This window comes from Geotrypetes seraphini, chromosome 2 (assembly GCF_902459505.1).
Source record: "Geotrypetes seraphini chromosome 2, aGeoSer1.1, whole genome shotgun sequence".
Lineage (NCBI taxonomy): Eukaryota > Metazoa > Chordata > Amphibia > Gymnophiona > Dermophiidae > Geotrypetes > Geotrypetes seraphini.
Genome location: NC_047085.1, coordinates 432,181,946 through 432,202,049, shown reverse-complemented (window position 1 = coordinate 432,202,049; position 20,104 = coordinate 432,181,946). Strand labels below are relative to the sequence as shown.

At 41.6% G+C, this 20,104-nt stretch overlaps 1 protein-coding gene across 1 annotated transcript in view; it reads right to left on the bottom strand.

Moving 5' to 3' along the window:
- MRC1 (mannose receptor C-type 1) overlaps positions 1–20,104 on the bottom strand; it is a 239,932-nt gene that overhangs the window by 29,425 nt on the left and 190,403 nt on the right. The window contains 4 exon segments of the mRNA XM_033932883.1: positions 6,555–6,720; positions 11,795–12,025; positions 14,054–14,109; positions 14,208–14,310. Coding sequence (XP_033788774.1) covers positions 6,555–6,720; positions 11,795–12,025; positions 14,054–14,109; positions 14,208–14,310 — 556 coding nt within the window.

Sequence of the window (20,104 nt, the reverse complement as noted above, 5' to 3'; positions counted from 1 at the left end):
GAGGGGAGGGGGGAATGAGAAACGCTACTGATGGCTGGCCTACTACAGGATAGGGGGAGCAGGAAAGGGGTGCTGCTGGAGGAGGGTAGGTAAAAGGAAGGGAAAAGGGCTACTGCAGGACAGGGAGAACGGAATGGGTGCTGACTGCTGTTTTGACAGATTTAGACTTGGCCAAATAGTCTAAAGCTGTCTGAAGGATCCCTAGCTAGCTGACATAGCTGGGTCACGGTGTAGATGAAGAAACTCCATTTTAGATCAGTGGGTTATAATTGGTACAAATAACAACCTGTGACTCCATTTTATTGCTCTGAGAAATCACGTATACATGCAGGCCTGTTCTATGTATCTGTCTTAGTGCCAGGCACGGCCAGGAGGCAACAGGATGCTGCTGTATAGATTATAGGATGGATTTATGGTTTTGTTTTTCTCTCTGCTCTTACCTTTTGGTCAGAGCTGGTTAGACTGGTTTGGACTGGTTAGGACCCTATATAACCTTTGTGTCCGAAATTCTCGGGGTCTTCTGTTTATGCAGCCAGTTCTGCCCAGAAGTCCAGCATATATGCTTGTTTAATAAAAGCCTTTTTACATCTCTTCAGTCTCTGGCTCAAGTCTCTGCACTACTGACGAAGGGCCTAATCCAAAGAGGCACCTTCACTGTCAAAACAGCAGTCAAAAAGGCCAAACTCAGAATGGAAGAGAATCTAGCAAAAAACATTAAGAAGTGGGGATAAATCCTTCTTCAGGTATATTAATGACAGAAAAAGAAACACAGATGGGATAGTACGCCTCAGGAAACTAGACGGGAATTATGTAAAATCGGACTCCGATAAAGCCAAACTACATAATGAATACTTCTGCTCCGTCTTTACCTGCGAGGTGCCGGGATCTGGTCCACAATTGCAGACAAGGGAATTTCGCCCAGCAGCGTCTACTATGAACTATCAAGACTCAAAGTGAACAAAGCCATGGGACCAGACAAACTACACCCCAGGGTGCTTAGAGAGTTGAGTGACATCCTGGCGGAACCGCTATCCGCGCTTTTCAATCTTTCCCTAAGTACAGGAAGAGTCCCATTGAACTGGAAAACAGCTTATTTACATGATCTAACGTTTCTTTCAAAATCTTATGATATCTAAAATTTTTAAATCAGCCCATTCCTTACTCTTGTCCATAATTGCAGTGCTGAGTTTTTCTTCCTCTCCCCCCAGAAATCAGAATTCTAGCTTGTACAAATGGCTGAGGCTTCAGTTCTGCAACTCTTACCTAAATATTCCCATAAGCTCTTGCAATTGCCAGTCATGCCACCTCTGCCCAACTCCAAAATTTCTAAGTACAGTCCATTCTCATTATTCGTATGTTCACGACGTATGAATTTGCCTATCCACGAATACATCAATTACAACCAAATTTCCCATTCGTGTCACTGTGTTTACATATTCAAATACCAGACCTTCAAAAATAAAAGATTTTTTACTTTCATTTTCACCTTGCGGTCAGGCTTTGCTTCCAGATTCAGCCCATGAGCATCTGGAGAGTGAAAGAGTAAATTATAGGTACTTCATGCAGGAACCTAACTCTATTTTCCCATAGGTTCCACTGGTCACTTTCTGTGGTTTTGAGGCACAATGTGAACTGCTAGAACCTAAACTCTATTTTCCCATAGACTTCACATTTCGTTATTTGTGTTTTTGCAGTTCAAACCAGGGGAACAGACTCTATGGTGCATATCACTTCACAATCTGCCAGAGAGGGAAGAAAATAATGTCCACTAGATTCCAGCCAATAACAGAAGGCCCAAGAGGAGGAAAACTGGAGGTGCCCTTTATATTCTGCAGCTGCTAATGTCCCCACAGAGGGCTCCAGGGACTGATGGATGATGAAGCCAGAAGAGTGCTGGGGGCTGGTGAAAGTTGTCAACGATAAGGATGTGAAAATAGATGTGCTTATAGGCAGAACTATCTGGTTTGTCCCCTTAAGCCCAAGATCACAATTCAAATCCAAGTGGCTTCTAGTATACTATCTTATACAATTTAAAATTCTTACTTTGACTTATAAGACATTATATTCAGGTATTCAAGATTATTTGGCAACATTAATTATTCCTTATTCGCCATCTCAGACTCTTTATTAACAGATAATAGACTTGTTATTCCTCACCCCTCAAAAACGAAATGGGAAACAAGACATTCAGCATTTTTTTCTATTGCACCGGCAATATAGAATTCATTACCCTCAAATTTATAGAATCATCCTTTACTAAGTTCCGTGTACTTTTAAAAACTTATCTTTTTGAACAAGCCTTTTCCTATTCATAAAAACAAAAGTAACGGAGAACATACTTTCTGTGGTATCAGGTTTTAAATGTTTATGCCTCTTGAATGAATGTTGGTTTCTATCCTATCTTATTTATAAATTGTTTTTATTGTAAACTGCTTTGAATTGTGCTACAACTAAGGTGCTATATCAAGTGTAATAAACAATAAATGATAAGAAGAAGTTATGATGCATGATGTGCAGTTGGGGCAGAAAGGGTGACTTGTGTACCGCCTTTTTCTAGTTTTTACAACCACACTCAAAGCGGTTTACATACAGGTACTTCAAGCATTTGCATGAACTCACAGTCTATCCAATGTGCCTGCCCAGGGTAACAAGGAGCAGCATAGGTTTTGAACCCACAACTTCAGGGTGCTGAGTAGAGAATGACACGGTGGTTGTTACCCGCGGCTAGCCGCAGGTAACCCGCCAAAATGGTGACCAAAAAAAAAAGGTCACCGCGAGTTCGGGGACAAGGCCATTCACCGCCCCATGGAGCGGTGAATGGTAGCACGGGGCGGTGAACAAGTAGTGAACGCGTGGTGAACAAGCGTTCGATCCGGCAGCCCACTCTCTCCTGCTGGCCATCCATGCATTTCCCCCCTCCTTTTCCCTTACCTTTTCTTCTTGAAACTGGCGATTTCTATAAGGCTACGAGCTGTATTACAGCAGGAGCCTTGAAGTCGCGTCACGTTGCCTGCTGGAAAAAGTCTCCTCTGACGCAACTTCCTGTTTCCGGTTGCATCGGAGGAGACTTTTCTAGCATGCAACCCAACGCGACTTCAAGGCTCCGGCTGTAATACAGCTCGTAGCTTTATAGAAATCGCCAGTTTCAAGAAGAAAAGGTAAGGGAAAAGGAGGGAGGGAGGGAAATGCACAGCTGGCTGGCGGGAGGGAGCTGCTGGACCGCGTGAAGAGTGCTGGGGGTGGGGGGATGGAGAGGAGAAGACGCTGAAGACAGGGACGGTGATGGGGCGGTGAAAGAGACAGCGGGGATGGTGACGGGGTGGTGAAGGGGACGGCAGAGACAGGGACGGGGCAGTGAAAGGACCAGCAGGGACGGGGCGGTGCAGAGGATGGTGGTCCGGGGATGGGACGGTGATGGGGACAGAATTTTTCCCCGTGTCATTCTCTAGTGCTGAGGTTGTAGTTCTAACCACTGCGCCATGCAGTAATAGAGTGCTGGTACCAGTTAGATATCCCCAGATTCGGTATACTGCGACTAAAGTTATGCATGCAAATCTGTGTTTAATCCAATTTGCAAAAACAACTTAATTAGTTAACAAGCCAATCAGCGTCAATAATTGCTGAATAACAAGCAATTGTTGGCACTTAGAATTTAATTAGACAACGTTCTGAGCATATTCTATAAAGTAGTGTGTGTAAATTCCAATGCAGGGAAAGGAATAGGCAGAACGTGGGTATTCCTAAAAGTTAGACACACTATTATAGAATACGCCCAACCCATGCACAATTTAGGTGCAGACATGCCAGGTTTTCATTGGCATTATGCATATTCTATAAACCACACTTAATTCCGAAATGGAATAGCGCTAAGTGCAGATTTTATCAGCACTGATTTGTTTTTTAGGTGGCATACATGGAATTCCCCCCTATGTCCATAAACATGCACCCTACCCCATTCCATCTTAGTTTATTTAATAGTTTTAATGGCTTTTCTCAAAAAATGTAAGTCTCCCTCCAACTTAGGAATCAAGGAAACTCTTATATCTTGGCATCCCAAGTCCTGTAAATTTTCTTCACACTTCTACCTCTAACCCTCTGTTGTAGTTCCTTCCTATTTCTCCTACTGTAAACCGCGTCGAGCTCTACGAACTTGGAGATGATGCGGTATACAAACCTAAGGATTAGATTAGATTAGATTAGTTTTTTGTAATATCTAGTTTATATTTTATTATTGTGATATTAGCTAAGTTAATGTGCGTGTTTTTCCCTTTTCTTGGCCCTTTTCTTCCTTGATTATTCTTCTAAACTGCTTTATTACTTTGATGGGCGATATATCCAATAAAGATGACCAATGACCAAATCCAAGCTCCACCCATTTGCACATGGCTTAGGGGCTTCTATGTCACACTACAATTTCTTTTGTTCTGTATTGTTATCAGAACTTATTAACCCACCCCTTTTTACAAAACCACACGTGAGTTTTTTAGTGCCAGCTGATGTGCTGAATGCTCTGCTATGATGCTCAAAGGAACTCTATGACTGTTGGAGCACCACAGAACATTCGGCATGCCAGCCGGTGCTAAAAATCTCTTGCACAGTTTTATAAAAGAAGGAGTGGGGGGGTGGGTAAGATTCTACCAAAATAGTAAAAAGAAAAAAAAATGGTGAGGGCTGACATTACAGTCCAACAAAAAGAAGAGAGCCAGAAATAACAAACAAAAAAATTAAGCAAAGCCAGAAAAATAAAAATAATTATTTATGCAATAGGTGGTAAAAGAAATCAAATGGAATTTTTAAAAAACAGGTTTTAAAACAGACGCAGTATGACCATGTTTTGGTATACTTTGGAGCTCATAATCAAAATATCAATACGCCCAAAAACCCACCTAAGTCGGCACTTGGACATCCTAACAGCCGGGATGTTCAAATGCAGATTTTCAAAACCAACATTCTGGTCGTCCAGCAGGACTTCCAAGCCGCTGTACGTCCAGAACCCAAAGGTGCGTGTTGGGAGGCGTGTTATGGATGGGCATAAACCTGGATATTCTGCAGCAATTAAAACTTTCCCAGGACATCCTAGACAGAACTTAGACGAACGGAGTTAGACCAGTTGTAGATGTGTCTTGTGCACCAAAGGTGATCAAACTGACCAGATATCCATTGCATTAAGGTATGATTCCCCCCCCCCCAAACACACACACTCCCCTAATGCTCACAGACCCCTTCCCACCCCTAAAATATCCTATTTAAAGAGTACATACCTGTCTATAGAACAGCAGCATTTGGTATGGGAAAGCCTAGTAGAGCAGGTGGGTATAGTAGGTTTTGAGGGAGTTTTGGAGGGCTCAGCATAAATTGTAAGGGATTTTTGGTGAGATGTACTTCTGGCACTCTTAATGTGAAATTCACAGCAGTGCCCTTTAAGGTGTCCCATTGCTCTGCTGGCATGTCTATATGGCCAGTCCATTAATAATAATAATAACTTTATTTTTGTATACCGTAGTACCAGAATAGTTCAGAGCGGTTTACAAATATAGCTTAGCAAGTCAGGAGCAGGCAACAAGGAAGTAGCGAGGTTATAAACAAGTCAATCAGCGTAGCTTAGGAAGTTGGGTGCAGGTAGGTAGGAGGTGCAGGTAGGTGGGAGGAATACGGCAAAGGTAGAGTTGCAAGGAGGGCGGGAGTCAGAGATATTTGTCAAAGAGATAAGTTATGATTGATTTCCTGAAAGTTTGGTAGGAGGGAGAATTAGAGATGAGAGTGGAAAGACATTTGTTCCATTTGCCTGCCTGAAACGCCAGGGATCTGTCCAGGAATCTCTTGTAGATGCAGCACTTTAGGGACGGGAAGGCAAACAAGTGGGCATTATGCATGCGGGTGGGGCCAGGACGGACAAAGCGATCTGACAGGTAGATTGGAGATGCTAGATCTCCCACGTCCAAATGGTCTGCATTTGGACGCTTGGATACATCTGGGGGTCAAAAATGCCACATACTCCCCTCCTTTTTTACAAAACCACAGAAGCGTTTTTTAGTGCAAGCCGGCACACTGAATGCTCTGCTCCCAATGCTCATAAGAGTGTTGAGAGTGGCGCAGAGCATTCAGTACACCGGCAGGCGCTAAAAAACACTTTCGCGGTTTTGTAAAAGGGGGGGATGAAGTTAGACACCTTGTCGGACAGGCTGTCCAAGTAGGTAATTTTTTTTTTTAAAAAAAAAGGACATCCAGGACATTTGAAAATGGACATTTATGTCTAGTGGGAAACGTCCATAGTTGGACTTAGACACACTATCACAATGCCTCTCCACATCCGCATAAGGCATCATAGGTCGCCATAATGAATCTTCTCCATACAGACATGAGACACTGGTAAAACTTACTAGAGATAATGTTGCAACCAGCACAATCATCATGCACAAGCTGGGAAAATTTATATGAAACTGGAAAAGTTTTCATTTGCTTAATAAAAATGAAAAACTTTACAGACATTCTCCATTGAGTATAATTAAACATAAGAAACCATAAAATTATAAGTAGTAAAGGTAATTGCTTACGAGCTGATTTTTTGCAGGCAACATAGTAATTTTCTTCACAGGATGCTGTTTTCCATTTTCCATCAAGATCCAGATACACACAGGCTATTTTTTTTTTAGGCTCATCTTCTTTCCACTTAGAATACTTTAATCTCCAGCCATCAATCCATTTGAAATATTTATTAGTCTGAAAGCAAATGAAATTATCTTAATTTGATTAGCGACTCATAGGAAACAGTATTTACTTTCATTCAATTAATTTCATAACTTAGCAAAAGTTCAGAGAACCAACACCAACTGTCTTGATTAAACTCTACTGGCCATAGTGATAGGATAAAAATTAAAAAAAAAATTCACCCTAGTTCATCACTGTTTGCATCCTAGTTGCTCTCAATATTGAGCTGATTTACTAGTTCTTTATTCCAGATTTAATCTGGGTATGCTCTTCTCACTTCCGCCCTCATTCAAACATGCAATTTTTAAATCTTCCCTTCAGCCCCTACATCCATCACTCCCTCTCTCTTCCCCTCCATCTGCTCTGCCTCAAATCAGCATCTGCTCCTCTGGAGGCCCATAACCTGGAATCTGTATGTCTGTTTCTAAGGTCCTCTCACTCACCCCCAGGTGGTACCTCAGAGATGCCACTGGTGGTGATTCTTATAGGCAATCTACACCAGCTCTGCAGGCTTCCCTCTACCTCATCTGTGACCATGAAGAAACAGGAAATGACATATTTGAGGGCAAGGAAGCAGTAGAGGGAAGCCAGCAGAGCCCTCAAGATGCCTAAAGATGTCGTCAGCAGCAATTCCTATGTGGTAGACCAGGGTGGGGCTCAGAAACAGACAGACAGATGCTGGGCCACAGATGGAGAAGTGGGAAAGAGGAGAGTGGGGCACCAACACAGAGGTGTTTTGTGGTCTCATGAGTCATTAGACTGGCCCACCCAAGCCTACCCATGGCTTTGCCACTGCCTTATTCCCTTGCAAGAACTCTACATTCTTCCCAGCACATATTGCCAACTTTATCATCTGCCTCCCAAATACATTTTGAATTCACTCTGTTTCTCTTTCTTGTAGCAGGCCTCACTGTTATTTACCGGTATTTCTTGCCAGATTATCTGAAGGGGCTTATCGTATGACATTTTTTCCCAAATATTACATCTTGAACAGGAATGCCAAATTCTGAAGGGCAGCTATTGCTTGTTTTTTTATTCTTACTAATCTCTTGCCCACTGAGTGCTGGTATGTATACTGAAGTACACAGAAAAAAGTTTTGGTTTTTGATTCAATCACCACTTTGATTCATTTTCAGAGTTCAAATTATTTAGAAGCAGAGAAACACAGAAACAGAAACATAGAAAATGATGGCAGATAAAAACCTTCACCCTAGTTCATCACTGTTTGCTTATCCAGTCTGTTCATCTTTACCGACTGCTAATATCTACTGTTAGCTCCTAAATTTTCTGGAAGCTACTAACATTTTCCATCCATACTAAACTGGATTTCATAGAGAATGACACGGGGACAGAATTTGTCCCTGTCCCAATGGTTAACTATCCCCGTGTCATTTTTTTTAAGGTGAGGGAAGAATCAGGCTGAGCCTAAGGAAGTCCCTGATTGGCTCAGGCACCTCAGGCCCCTCCGAAGGGGGGAGGAACCTAAGGCACCTGAACCAATCAGGGCCTTAAGTCCCTCCCTGTGCATCACATAATGCACCAGAGCGGGGCCTAAGGCACAGGCAGACGCATCGCTGGACCCGGAGGAGCAGGAGGGACTGAGCACTCCTCCTGCTCCCAACTTTGAAGTATGGGGGGCCGGGCTGGGCCTGGCCGGGGGGGTGGGTGGGAGGCCTACAGTGTAGGAGGGATTGAGCACCCCATCCTGCTCCCAACTTTTAGGTATGGGTGTGGTCAGGCCGGTGGGGAGGGGTTGAGTGCCGTGCCAGAGGGTGTCGGCTGGTGGCAGGAGGAAGAGTTGGCATTCTTCCTGCAATATTCACACAGGTGGGGAGGGAAGTGGTGGCAGGAGAGAGCGGGCATCCCTCCTGCTATTTATGGGTCACCGGGGGGGTTCGTGTTTGTCGGGGGGGGACCTCGGCCGTTTGACAAGTCTGACTGTCTTTTCTTTTTTTTTTTTTTATTTGGCAGATATTTTGCATATGTAACACACGCAAAATATCTGTGCCATGGAAAAAAAAAAGAATAAAAAAGACAGGCAGGCCTGTCAAAAAGCCTGCAGACCTGACGGTAACTCAGTTACCGACAGTTCTGCAGCAGTTGGGTTTGCCAATAGTAAAACCTGATTCAAAATAGTCAAGCAATTGTTAGTGAATCAGTCACTTGGCTATTTTGCATAGGGTTTTACATATTTGCATGGGAGGATCGGGATTGGATTGCTACAGGCGTTAGTGAATAGTGCAGGAGGAAAATCTGGTCGCAAAGGGGTCACAAACCGATCAGTACACGATCGGTTTGCTTTGTGAATCTAGCCCATGAAGACTTATACCATGTCATTATCACCTTTTTTTTCCTACTGGCCATTCCTCTCATATCCTCCTAGTGTTTGCCATCATATTTTGCACTTGATTGGCCACCTTAAGATATGATCACCCCCAACTCCCACTTTTTAGTGCAAAGAAGTACTTCATCTCTATACTTTCATGTTCCCCTGAGGTTTTACAGTCCAGTCGCATGACTTTGTGTTTTATAGCTTTAAACTGTAGCTGTCATATTCTAAGGGGTCTTTTTACTAAGTTGCACAGGTTTTCCCCATGCATTAAGGCCATTTTGACTCCGAGTACTGTCACAGAAGATCATACTGTAGCGTTAACTTGAGAACCTATACAATTACTGAAACAACACTTAATATAACTTAGAAGACTCTCAAGGCTTCTGAAGCAGGCCTGTTGGCCGAAACATGTACATGTTGAGTCATTGAGTTATTGGATGAATAAAGTCATTTGAACAACTGGATGAGTAAAAGGACATTTTTTTTAAATAATTTGTGGTCATCAATCTGATTAGGCAATTCCACTCCTTACTTGATGCACTAATGTTGCCATTAGATTGCATTAAAAAAAATTATGGCATGAGATGTTTTGTAGGTGTTAAGAGCTCATGCAGTAATCTTGCACTAATCATTTAGGCCCAGATTCTCAAAAAGCCGCTGAAAGTTAGTCGCCTAGATTGCGCCTACCAGCAACTAACTTAAGCATTATAATTGGTTCTAAATGGCATGATAATTGGCCACACTGTTAAAAACCAATTAAAACCTAATCAAAAAAAGATTAGGCACGCCAAGCAGCCTCTGGGACTGGCGCTTAGGTCCGTGGCACCTAGTGTTACCTAGTGATGTTGAAGCCCAGAAATAGCTGTGTTTAGGGGTGACACCAGACTTCAGTGTCACTAGGCGACACTAACCATGATTCAGCAAGGATCCTAGGCACCAGAAATGTAGACCTGTAAAACCCTGGTCTACTAATCATTTCTATAGCGCTACTAGATGTACACAACAACAAAATAGAGACAAAGGATATTAATGACTCTAAGCCACAGTGAGAGAGCAAAGTAGTGCAAACAGTGTAATACAGACTCCAAGGTACTGGGAGAGGATTAAAAGTTGCTGTGAGAATGAGTATATGATGAGGGTTTGAGTTTGGTGATTAGAGAATGGTATATGGAGAGAAATCAAAAACCGACTCTGACAAAATAACTTTGATACTAGGGAGAGTAGGCATCACCTAAATTAAGCAATCATTTTATCCAAAATGAGCCTCAGAGCTAAAGGCACGGCCTAGAATACCAGAATATAGCTGAATACAGAGGTTCTGGTGTTTTTTTTGGATAAAAGGATTGCTTAATTTAGGTGATGCCTACTCTCCCTATTATCTAAGTTATTTTGTCAGAGTAGGTTTTTGATATAGTTTATTTAGCTGACATAAGTTACCTTGTGCATATGGAGAGAGATGACAGAAATCTTTATGGAAGGGGTATGGGGGAATGCAGCTCAAATGGCTGTGGGTATGGATTTTGAGGGAAGTTGAGTCAATGAGGGATGTGGATTATAGCAGATATTGTTCTTCAGGTAATATGTAATTAGTGAGAAATAAGGTTGAAATTTTGCATGATTTGGTTTTAGATAAGCAATTGGATACTTTGTTTATAATGGAAGCTTGGATGGATAGCGTGAATTGTTTTGCTTTTACTGTTATGTCCTATTGGTTTTGGAAACTTTTGGGTAATGCGGGAAGGTAAGAAGGGGCTGGGGTGATTATGGTATATTGGAGGAGTTTGTTGGTGTGGCAAATGCTGCTGTGTTGGGGTTGCAATGTTTACTTCTTTATTGAGGGAATAACGGGGTCTGAGGATTTTGTTGGTTTATTGGCTCCAGAAAGGAACTGCTATTTTGTTGAGGATAGTTATTGAGGTGGCACTAATAGTTTGCATGACTGATTGTGGTAGGGGTTTTGATGTGCCTTGACAGGAATTAGGAGATAGCAAGAGAATAATTATATGATTTGGGGGTCCTTTTATCAAGCCGCGCTAGCCGGGGTTAGCACGTCAGACATTTCATCACGCGGCTGGCTAAAAAACTAATGCCTACTCAATGCAGGCATTAGCGGCTAGCGCGGCAGGCGGTTTAATGCACGTTAATCCCCCTACCGCAGCTTGATAAAAGGACCCCTTGGCCTTGGTGCTTGGGTTAGAGTACGTGACTATGCATGATGCAGGAGGGAATGTAGATTTTCTTTTTGTACAAGGATTTGTATTATGAGAGATTTTACCATGGAGATGATTCCCTAGTCAGAGCATAAGGTTTATTTTGAGTGGCTGGACTGTAAGGATATTTTGAAGAAGGACCAGGTGTTCCTTTTTTAGAGATGGAAAAAGGAATTGAGGTAGAGGAATTAGTGGAAAGTTGAAATGATGATAGTCATATGACATTAATGAAATTAGCTCCTTCGAAGATCAGTAAGAATAGAATTGGATTAGTTGTGTCATAGCTTACGTGGGTATTGTATGATTTGATACACACAACTCAAAGAGTGTGGATAGTGGAGGAGACTATCTAATCAGTTTAGAGAGTATGTTATTGTCCTTTCTTTAACTATAAATTTATATTAACTGCTATAACTATTATGATGTAAATTTCTCTTTCTATTCTGTGTTTTAGCCTAACCTTAATTGCTAACTAGGATTGCTACTTTGGAAACGCACGTAAAATTGTCATTACAATAAAGTTCCATATCAGCTAAACTCTTACCATATTACTATTCAGACCAATCCATACAGGTTTTCCATACTTTAAAATCTGGATTGTAAGGAATGACTGAGAATATGAACTTAAAATGCTTGCAAGTTCAAAATCCCTTTTCTGGCATTCTCTGCGTGCTTCATCCCATTTCATTTCAGAGCGAATAATTTCATAGCTGCTCTTGTCATACTCAAAAATATTAGATGGAATCTGTGTTGGGGAATTAGGGCAACTTAGGATCTGTAGGAAAGAAAATTAAGACAAACTTAAATAGAAATTTTATTGGCATATTACAAAACGCAAAACTCTTCAAAACAGTCCTGCCTTAAACACGTGGAGGGGCATAATCGAAAGGAATATCTGTCTGTTTTCGTCCCAAGTCGTCCAAAATAAAAAACAGCTTTAGGACACATTTTCGAAAGATACGTCCAAAATTATTTTCCATTTCGAAAATCGTCTAACTATACGTCCTGCCGATCTGATCGTCCAAGCTGCTAAATTGTCTATCTTTATACCATACTTTTGTCCAAGGCAAAAACGCTTAGAAACAGATCTTTTGGATGTGGGAGGGGTCTGGACAACCAGACATGGCACCTAAATAGTGGGGTACCTTTCAGGGCACTGCTGTGAACTTCACACTATAGCTCCCTTATAGATAATGGTGAGACCCCCAACCACCTCCAAAATCCCCTAGACCCACCTATCTACCACTTTAATAGCCCTTATGACTGCAGAAGCCACTTATAGGGCAGTACAAAAGTGTTTGGGTTTTTTTTTAGGGAAGTGCACATGTTTAACCAGCAATGCAATGATTACAGTGGCTTATGAACATGGATCCTCCTCTCCATGGGTCCCTAATCCACCCCCAAGCTGACTTAAGCCGTCTCTGTGTAGGTCAACTAGGCTTTCCTATGCCAGGCTGCCAGGTGATGATGGTCTTGAGGCTGAATTTTAAAGGTGTGATTATGAATTTTATGGAGTGGGGTAGGGGGGGTCAGTGATCACTGGGGTAGTGTGTAGGGGTCTGTAGTTTGTGTCTGCAGTGCTTATCTGGTGACTTTAGGTGGGTTTTTGTGACTTAGACCTTGTTTTAAATGGTCTAAGTCACAACGTCTAAGTTACGTCTATGCTGTACGACTAAGTCTAAGCCCTGCCCACGTCCCGCCCAAATCCCGCCCTCAACACTCCTCTTGAAATGCCCCGTTTAGCTATGGTCGTTCAGCGGCACTGTGAAAGCCTAGGTCTTTTTAAATACGTCCAAAACCTGGTTTTAATATCGGCACTTGGACGTTTTTGACTGATGATCGTCCAAGTGCCGACTTAGGCCGGTTTTTGGATGTTTTTCTCTTTCGATTATGAGCCCCTAGGGGTGTGCAGCTTAGAAATTTTTGTGTTCTGTTATTACCCATGTTGTTTCTAGAAATGTCATTTTTTTCAAGGGCTGTTTGCCTTTTTTTTTTTTTTTCCATTATAAGAGCAGTGTTGTTAAGAATGCAAGTTCTTTCAGAAAGAGTGTGTACTCTTTCAAAAGATTTAATACTTTCTCCAAAGGTTATACTCTATTCAAAAAGTGTGTGAGCTATTTGCAAAGAGAATGTACATTTATCAAAGTGTATGTATTGAAAATATCACACATTGATGGCAAAAAGTGTGCACTCTCTGGTGCCAAGATTCTGTTATTGAATACTAGCTTAAGGTCAGCAATGGCAGGCTTATGAATAGATGTATCCTCTTATACCATTCACTGGCAGGTGTAAGTTGGCATGCCTAGGGGCACCAACTGCCATGCATAGTTTACAGTATTCTATATATCACACACCTAAATAGGAGATATGCTCATGGCCCATCTATGCTCTACCTGTGTGTATACACTCCTTGCAGTTAGGTGATACCTTATAGAATATTGCTTTGTGCACATATGCACCTAACTGGTGGCACCTTTGATGGGCAATAATTGCACATACATTAACTCTAGGCATCACATTATAAAATTGCCTCCTTAGGTAATATGAATAAATATATGATATATTTTATATAGGTATATACAAGTAGGTATATATAAGCAGGTAGATTGATTATATATTATAGGCAGAAATAAAAAAGAGGATTAATTATGGTTTAAGAGGTCTGTATTGAGAACCAACTCAGAAAACGCTAACTCTGTATTGTGACACTTTTACAAAAGCACAAGTATTAATTATGGTTTAAATAATGTATTGACTATGGTTTAATAATGTCTGTATTGAAACCATCCCAGGAAATGCAAACTCTGTACTGCAACACCATTACAAAGCTCATTATAAACCACTCCGAATTGACTCCCCCTAGTCATTAGCAGCGGTATTAGAAGTTTTTCATAAACAATAAATAATATGTATGGAAAATTAAAACTGCATCCTAAAATGAATTTAACTTGAGATACCTTTGTTAATATGGCACATATATGCTCTTTTGTTGTTGCAGTCTTCATCAATCCAACTTCCTGCATCTAGGGTTATTCCACTTTTCATAGTCACACAATCAATCTAAAAGAAAAAAGGTATTCAGGAGTCCTGTTTTCAAAGAACCACTGCATAGCTAAAAATTTTTCCTTAAAAATTAAAAATGTAATTACTGTTCTCTCCAATTTACTTTGGCTCCTACTCACCCATCCTGTTGTTTTCCCCCTATTTGTTTTCTTTCCTATCAAATATTGTATTTCTTCCCCTTCTTCCCCTTTGGCACAGTAAGTCCTGTAGGTCTATTCAGTGGCGTACCTAGCATATGTGACACTCGGGGCCCATCATTTTTTGGCACCCTCCCCCATCTGTACGAAAAACATGATTTTTAGTAACAAGCCACATGTCACACATGAGTACCTAGGAAAAGGCAGCATCTTACATATTGCAGTAAGCAGTACATCAATACACCCATTGTAAAACTAAACAAGCCAGACTAGTACAGATCAATCCTACATCGTCAATCCTAACAGAAAACCATGTCTTTCGAACACACAGAACACAGAAAACACCTTCGCCTAATATGGAATATATCATCACAAACTAACCCCTCCCCCTTTTACAAAACTGTAGTGTGAATTTTAGCCACGGTGGTAACAGTTCTGATGCTCATAGAATTCTAAGCATCAGAGCTGCTACCACCACGTCTGGCGCTAAAAAACGCTTCACAGTTTTGTAAAAGGGGGGATAAAATAGAAATACATAGACAAAGGTTAAATTGAACCAGTAAGAAGCTGAACTCTGCATACAATGTAACACCACAGAAACAGTGACGCATGTCTCCTAAAGCAATAAATAAATAGGAAATTTTTGTTCTACCTTTGTCTTCTCTGTTTTCTGCTTTCCTCATCTTCTCATTCAATTCCTTCCATCCACTGTCTCTCTTCTGTCTACATCTTCCATTTGCTCTGTTACTCTGCCTCTCCCTTTCTCCCCCCCTTCCAAATTGGTCTGGCACCCATCTTCTTCCCTCTGCTCCCCCCATAGTCTGGCATCTCTGTCTTCTTCCCTGCCAGCGTCATCTCCCCACTCTCTCTTCCCCATGTCCTTTCAGCGTCCTCTCCACTCTGTCTTCCCCATGTGCTTTCAGTGTTCTTCTCCCCCTCTGTCTTCCCCATGTGCTTTCAGTGTCCTTCTCCCCCCTCTGTCTTCCCCATGTCCTTTCAGCGTCCTTCTCCCCCCTCTTTCTTCCCCATGTGCTTTCAGCATCCTTCTCCCCCTTTGTCTTCCCCATGTGCTTTCAGCGTCCTTCTCCCCCCTCTGTTTTACCCATTTCCCTTCAGCGTCTTTTCCTCTCCACCCCACCTTTCCTCCCTTTCTCCCTCCCTGTCCCTTACATTTGTGGCACTTTCTTCCTCCCCCCCATCCCAGACAACAGGCCCGGTCCGACAAACATCCCTGCCCTGTGGCCGGCGACGTCTAAACTGCCTTCGTACAGCAGCCAGCTGCTGTATGGCTGCCGTAAAGGTCGTCTCTGATGCAACTTCCGATTAGAAACATAGAAATATAGAAAAATGATGGCAGAAAAGGGCCACGGCCCATCTAGTCTGCCCACACTAATGACCCACCCCCTAACTTCCTCCATGAAGAGATCCCACATGCCGGCTGCTATAAGAAGGTAATTTAGACTCCCGGGCACGAAGGTAAGGGGCAGGGAGGGAGAAAGGGAGCAGTTTCAAATTCAACGCTGAATATTCCGGACCTGGCCAGCTGTTCACTCCCCCTAAACCTGCACCCGGGGCGGACTTCGCCCCCCCCCCCCCATCCCTTCCCTTGGTACGCCACTGGGTCTATTGTATGTTTGATATAGTGTACCCTTTGAGTGTTGTAAATTTTATTTATGTTCATCACAGAAGTTTGATTAAACGATTTATCAAATTTTAAATAAAACTTGATTAACAATAATACAAATATTGATTCTGCAAAACTTCAAAGATAATTTTAAAAATTCACTTTATTTTGGCTTAGCAAATTCCAAGCCCTTTTTTTAAAAACATATTTAATGCACTACCTGAATGGGCAAGATTGAAATTAATGCATTTACAGGACTTGAAGAGCATTGTAACCATCTGTTTGAAGGCTGCAACAGAGGACTTGGAGGCTGCATGTAGTCTGGGGGCCACACATTAAGGAATACTGGGTTACGCAGTAAATGTTATGTTATGTTAAACAGGTTTTCTATTTCACTTTTACCTATTCAGTTCAAGGTCAGATTACATTGCAAGAGGTTGAGTCAGTTATCCAGGAAGTTATAATGGACAGTTTGACATGGACATTCAATAGAGTTGCTAGTACAGGTAGATCAGTACAGTTGTTAATATAGTTAGTCATAGTTACAAATTGTGACATACCCAGCCCCTGGGCTGGTTTTGCCCCTAGAGCAGGCAATAAGATCCGGTGCAGAAGAGCTGACCAGATCAGCTCTTCTGCAATCAGAGCACACCGTTCAGCTGTACTGTTTACTAACGGTTGCTACAGGAATCAGAGAGTCTTATGCAAAATGTATTTACTGCTACCTCATCTCTCTGGGTGCCTCAGAAAAGGTTTAAACTGTTAGCTGCTGAGTTATAACCCTCCTGTATGCCTTATTCTATGAATGGTCTTGATCTGCCTAAAATTTACTGTCACAGAGAAGTAGCTCTGTTTCTTGAGAGCAGTTTTGCTTTGAATGCTGAGCAAGAGTGAAAATGCCTCATGCAAGTCAAATTAATTTTTTGTTTCTCTCCAAAATACCTTTTTATAATATCTCACTGCAGTCAGGACTGAGGTACATGACCTTGTGCAAGGAATGAATGCAGGTTAATATTATACTGCAGTGCTGGACTGGAGCCGGTTTTAAAGCTCATAGCATTATCTGTGCTGTTTACCAGAAGCATATGTTTTCTTTTGACTTTATTTTGAAAAGCTGATTTTTGTGAAAGCTGAATGTTATTTTCTTTACGCTATATATTTGACCACTGGGATCAGAATAAAGACCATTCCTGATTTTGAGAACTTTATGTCTGAGTTTGAATATTTTTGATGAATGCAGCCAATATTTATCTAGGCTCCCAGGATCTTATTGCCTAGGCTCCCAGGTCTAGGCAGTTGCCTAGAGCCAAGTAAAATCCTGAAGATACCCTTGGTAGTAGGGGACATGTCAGATCGCTGTTTTTTTTTTTCATCTTTCAACTCCGCCTCTGAGGGGTGTTGGTGACAAAATACATAGTTACAAGTTTAAGTAGGTCATTGTTAGCTCATCATTATATCCCAGAAGTTGCATTAGATAGCTTAGAAATGGGCTTTTACAATTACCGTTTCAGTTCCTTCAGGGTTGGCTCCGTCTTGGTACAGAAATGATTTTAAAAGTTTTTGAACCTGAGATAGTGGACACAAGATAGTAGTGTAAATGGTAGTTGGTTCCAGCATTTTACTAATTGATATTGGATGGATAAGATAATTTGCCTGATAGACTTTATATTATTTCATGCTGGGAATTTTAACTGGAAAAGATTTCTAGTGGAGTAGGATGGCCAGTTCTGTTAGGTAGTCAGAGGCATTCCTTGTCAGGATCTTAAAGGCGGTGATGCCTAATTTAAACTTAATCCTTGAAGTGATGGACAGCCATGTAGTTTCATTATAGTAGAGCTGTGTTTCGATTTCCAAAGTCCGTATATGAGTCTGAGACAGGGTGACGTTCCTGTCACAGGCCAGCAGAGGGAATCTGTTTCAGAGCAAAGAACTAGTGTTACATTACAATAGTCTAATCAAGATAGGATTAGGGATTGCATTAAAAATTCAGAAAGTCTTTGTTTCAATGTATTTTTTTAAGGATCTTAGCTTTCTCATCACAAGGAAAGATTGTTTATTGATTATACGTGGCTCTTCATGGATAGGTGGTTATCAATTTCTACTCCTACGATTCGGGATTGCAGTTCTAATGAAAAGTCTTTGTTGTCTATTGTAATCTTTGGAGTGTAGTGTGGGACTGTTGAGGGTCCTAGCCAAATAAGAACATAAGCAATGCCTCTGCTGTGTCAGACCTGAGGTCCATCATGCCCAGCAGTCCGCTCACATGGCGGCCCAACAGGTCCAGGACCTGTGCAGTAATCCTCTATTAATACCCTTCTATCCCCTTTTCTAGCATGAAATTGTCCAATCCTTTCTTAAACCCCAGTACCGTACTCTGCCCTATTACGTCCTCTGGAAGCGCATTCCAGGTGTCCACCACACATTGGGTAAAGAAGAATTTCCTAGCATTTGTTTTGAATCTGTCCCCTTTTAACTTTTCAGAATGCCCTCTTGTTCTTATTTAATTTGAGGCAAAGTAAAGGCAAAACATTTAACAGCTTTAATAGAAGTAACTATGAGCAATTGAACATATCACTTTTCCACATAGTCCCCATGCAAGAAGACTCATTTGTTGTGTTGTTCAACTATCTTCTGCATTCATGAAGAGAAGAAGTTTTTTGGCTGCTCCCAAAACCAGGTGTGCACCACTTCCTCATCATGCTTTGTCTTTTGCTCTCCGGGTTGCAGTGATGCACCCATGTCTCATCATTGGTGACAATTCTCTCCAGAATTCTCGGATCTTCTTCATATTGTCACAGGAACTGGGTCACAACCTCCATATACTGTTGCTTGTGCAGATCAGTAAGCTGTTTGGGAACACATCATGTGCAGACTTTCCTGTATCCGAAGTCATCGTGCATTATGGTAAATACAGATCTATAGCTGATATCCAAATTTACATTCAGTCTTCTTTAATCAAGGCATCTGCCCTTTCAATGTGCTCTTGTGTGTGCAATGTTGATGAGTGACCATAGTTACTGTTGTTGGTCAACAGCAAGAAGTAATTATAAACAGGATACTCTGTAGTTGTAGGAAGATCTTGTCGAACATTCTGCAAGGATCCGCCCTGTCGGCCCCTCTATTCCACCTTTATCTTGTATCACTCTGTAAACTTCTGACAGGTCTAGGGAGACAATATTCAATTCTTTTTTTCCTGTCGATGGAGATTTTCACAGGGTAGTGTAGCGGCTACAGATGATTGTGGCAAAGATAAAGGGTTAGATGGATCACACCAAATTGAAGTTGAGTATCCAGAAAACTAGTGATGTTTATTGGGATGGCGCTTGGGAATGATACGCTGGTTGCACACGACCTTTTCGGTACAACAGTAACAGCTGTAACAGAGGTAAACTACCTGCGAGTTCTTGTGGACTCAGTTTTGACTTTTGGAGGTCATGTTCAGGCAATGGATCGGAAGGTATTTTTAAAACTGTGAATGTTGAGTAATCTCAGACCATACTTGTTTGGTAGTACTTTTAGGACTGTTCTGCAAACAGTTGTTCTATCAAGCCTAGGTTTACCCACTTCAGCCTTATGTGCCCTTCAAGTTGTGCAAAACTCGATAATCAGAACACTGTTCTGGCTGTGGAGGCGTGAGCATGTGTCAGAATGTTAACGTTAACGTCTATTGGCTTAAACTGAATTATAGGATTTGTTATTAATTGCTGCTAATGGTTATTTGTGTGTGCATAATTTAGCACCAAAGTATTTGGTGGAGAGCATTCTGCCACATATTCTGCCCCGTCAGTTGCGTTCTGTAGATCGTCCGGACTTACATATTTCAACTGTTAAGGAACTAAGGTTGAAGGTGTCTAGGGACAGTATATGTTCATGTATAGGTCCCAGAGAATGGAACGAACTTCCATTATACATTTGCCAGCAGAAAAATTTACAGAACTTTAAAAAATTATCGAAAAGATACATTTTTTGTAAAATGAAGTATAGAACCTGGGGAATAAGATCATCCATTTTATTGGATAGCAATAGGGAG